The sequence below is a fragment of the Dendropsophus ebraccatus genome, chromosome 10 (assembly GCF_027789765.1).
Source record: "Dendropsophus ebraccatus isolate aDenEbr1 chromosome 10, aDenEbr1.pat, whole genome shotgun sequence".
NCBI lineage: Eukaryota > Metazoa > Chordata > Amphibia > Anura > Hylidae > Dendropsophus > Dendropsophus ebraccatus.
This window is the reverse complement of record NC_091463.1, coordinates 75,124,434-75,127,102: the sequence shown is the minus strand read 5'-3', so window position 1 is coordinate 75,127,102 and position 2,669 is coordinate 75,124,434. Positions and strand designations below refer to the sequence as shown.

The window sequence follows — 2,669 nt, the reverse complement described above, 5'->3', positions numbered from 1 at the left end:
CAGGGCAATTAGCAGTGAGTTTGGATAAGGCTTCACTAAGAAATAAGAAAATATACTGGTGGTCACACTAGTATTTGGAGGATGTCGTATACAGTCTGTGTGTAAGTGGTGGTCTTTGGTCTATGCCACCTGTTATACAGGACACTGAGCAGTGAAGTTCTATGCAGATGTACTACAAATCACAGCAATACAATGTACAACGACAGCAGCACCAGTCACAAAATATTAAAATATTACTGAGCACTTCTTAGGCGTCTGTATGCAACACCTAATGTCCCTTTTCTGCCAGCAGCCGTCACCACAGTGTGCTGCTTAAATCGTGGTAGCTGCACTGCGAGTCCCAGCCAACGATTTTAAGCCCTTACAAGGGCTGTTTGGTTCTTTCTCTAGTATTCCCTGCCTACTGGACCGCTAATTCCCTCCCTAACGCTCTCCCTGACCAGCAGCAGCTTTGTCCCTAATCTCTTCCAGCACACGTCTGAAGCGAGCACCGCCAGCCGAGATTTTTATATGGCAGGGTCATCTGATCTGGCCAACCAATCGCTGCTATCGACATGTATGGGTCCCACGTGATCGCAGGATGTATCACAAGAGTCTCCTGCATGCTGATAAATTGCACCCAAACTTACAGGAAACGGATGATGCGAGATGCGGAGAGATGCTCGTACCAAGCTCGGACGAGTATGTTCGCCCATCGCTAGTAATGACACCAAGCTTTGTAGTACAGTACAGTCTGTGGAAGATGTGCATGTGTTGCAGGCTGACTGAGTGTTTGAGCATCTACTTGGCAAATTAAGTTTTAGATTAAATATGGATTAAACCCCTGAATGTATCAACACACTTTTTAAATATACCAGTTATAGGTGTAGTGTGAGAGGAACCACAGACTTCAGCAGTTAATTTAACCTGTGTAACCTTTACTGAAGTTTTTAAAGATGCAGTAGACCAATCTGAATTTTTGCCCCAGGTGCAGGAGAGCCTAGCTACACCAGAATGGCGAAACATGTCTCTTTGGCTCCTAATGGCCTTTGATTGCTTCTTTCAGGATAGACCTCTTATTCATCTAAACTCTTTCATTTATAGTTTGTTGTTTTTTCATGTATCTTAGAAGTCATGTAGAGTTACTTCTAAGCTGTTATTATAACTGAGTGTTTTATTGTGCAGGTACCTGTCTATCTGGATACATTATAAACGTCAGTAAACCATTTTTAGTGCAAATGAATTATCGGGGATTGTTCTTCAACTATGGAGGATGGGGAAGAGATTCAATGGCCGGAGCTGATCAGAATGTACTGTGGGTGGCTCCAGTCAATCCAGGTGGAAGATTATTTGAAAATTTATGTATCTACAAGACATACAATGATCTCCTGCTCTATAACCCTGTTGTGGACAAAAACCTTGCAAGTGTAAATTATGGACAAGGGGGTGGAATGATTATGTTTAATAAGACAATGTACTATAATTGCTACGATAGTAGGAACATATGCAAATACAATCCCCAGACAAATGTAATGGAAGTCCATGTTGCTCTCCCTAATGCTTCTTACAACAACCAGTTTTCCTATTCATCCTCACCTTACCAAGACATTGATATGGCCAGTGATGAAGAAGGGCTGTGGGTCATTTATTCAACTCCATCATATGCTGGAAACATTGTCATCAGTAAACTAGATCCCATATCACTCAAGGTAACACAGACCTGGGTCACAGGCCAGAACAAAACAGCAGCCAGCAATGCATTCATGGCGTGTGGTGTCTTGTATGCTACTAGAAGCCTCAGTACTCAAAAAGAAGAGATATTCTACATGTATTACACAAAAACTAAGAAAGAAGGGTCGCTGAAAATTTCCATGGAAAAAATAAAGGAGAATGTGGCAAGTCTGTCTTATAATCCTAATGATCATAAGCTCTACATGTACGACGCTGGCTTCTTAGTCAGTTACAACGTCGTCTTTAAGCCTACCCAGTAAGATAAATTCCAAATATAGCCCTATAATTTCACACCTCTAAACAGTGTAGGTAATAGTGTAGGTCTATTATTTTTCCTTTAGGCAGGGAGGATTGTAGGAGAAAATTAAAATGGCGCAACCAACCCCTCCATTAATACTTAGTTATCAACTCCATATATATATATATATATATATATATATATATATATAATATAGTCTATTCCAAGTGGAAACAGCGGAACCTCCGTGCAGATACACAGTCCTCCACCGGGTTGGCCTGTACCCAGTACTTCATCCAAAAAAAGTTGCAATTGAAGACAGCGTCCTAAAGTATCAAAAAATATTATCCTTTATTTTGCCATATGCGTATAAAAATACAACGTTTCGGCCATTTAAAACATACTGAGCCTTTCTCAAGTATGAGAAGATAAGTAAGATACTTGAGAAAGGCTCAGTATGTTTTAAAGGGCCAAAACGTTGTATTTTTATACGCATATGGCAAAATAAAGGATAATATTTTTTGATACTTTAGGACGCTGTCTTCAATTGCAACTTTTTATATATATATATATATATATATATATATATATACAAGCAGTGATAATACCGCACATATAGGTATATATTAGCAGTGACTATACCACACTCAAACACATGTACAGTATCAGCTGTGTGACCAGTAACCAGCATTTTCCCCCCTGTCACTATGCCTCATCTCAC

General features: G+C 39.9%; 1 protein-coding gene across 1 annotated transcript; it reads left to right on the top strand.

The window, feature by feature from the left end:
• The first annotated feature begins 648 nt into the window (after positions 1-648).
• On the top strand, positions 649-1,970 carry LOC138766425 (olfactomedin-4-like). Its single transcript, XM_069944020.1, has 2 exons — positions 649-700; positions 1,165-1,970. The coding sequence occupies exons 1-2, from the start codon at positions 649-651 to the stop codon at positions 1,968-1,970; spliced, it is 858 nt and encodes a 285-aa protein (XP_069800121.1).
• The last annotated feature ends 699 nt before the right edge of the window (positions 1,971-2,669 follow it).

Bases quoted from the DNA above. Each gene is read 5' to 3' on its own strand.
- LOC138766425 (XM_069944020.1), top strand. From the start codon at position 649: ATGCGGAGAGATGCTCGTACCAAGCTCGGACGAGTATGTTCGCCCATC. The intron at 701-1,164 runs GTAATGACACCA...TTTATTGTGCAG, and splicing joins AGTATGTTCGCCCATCGCTA to GTACCTGTCTATCTGGATAC.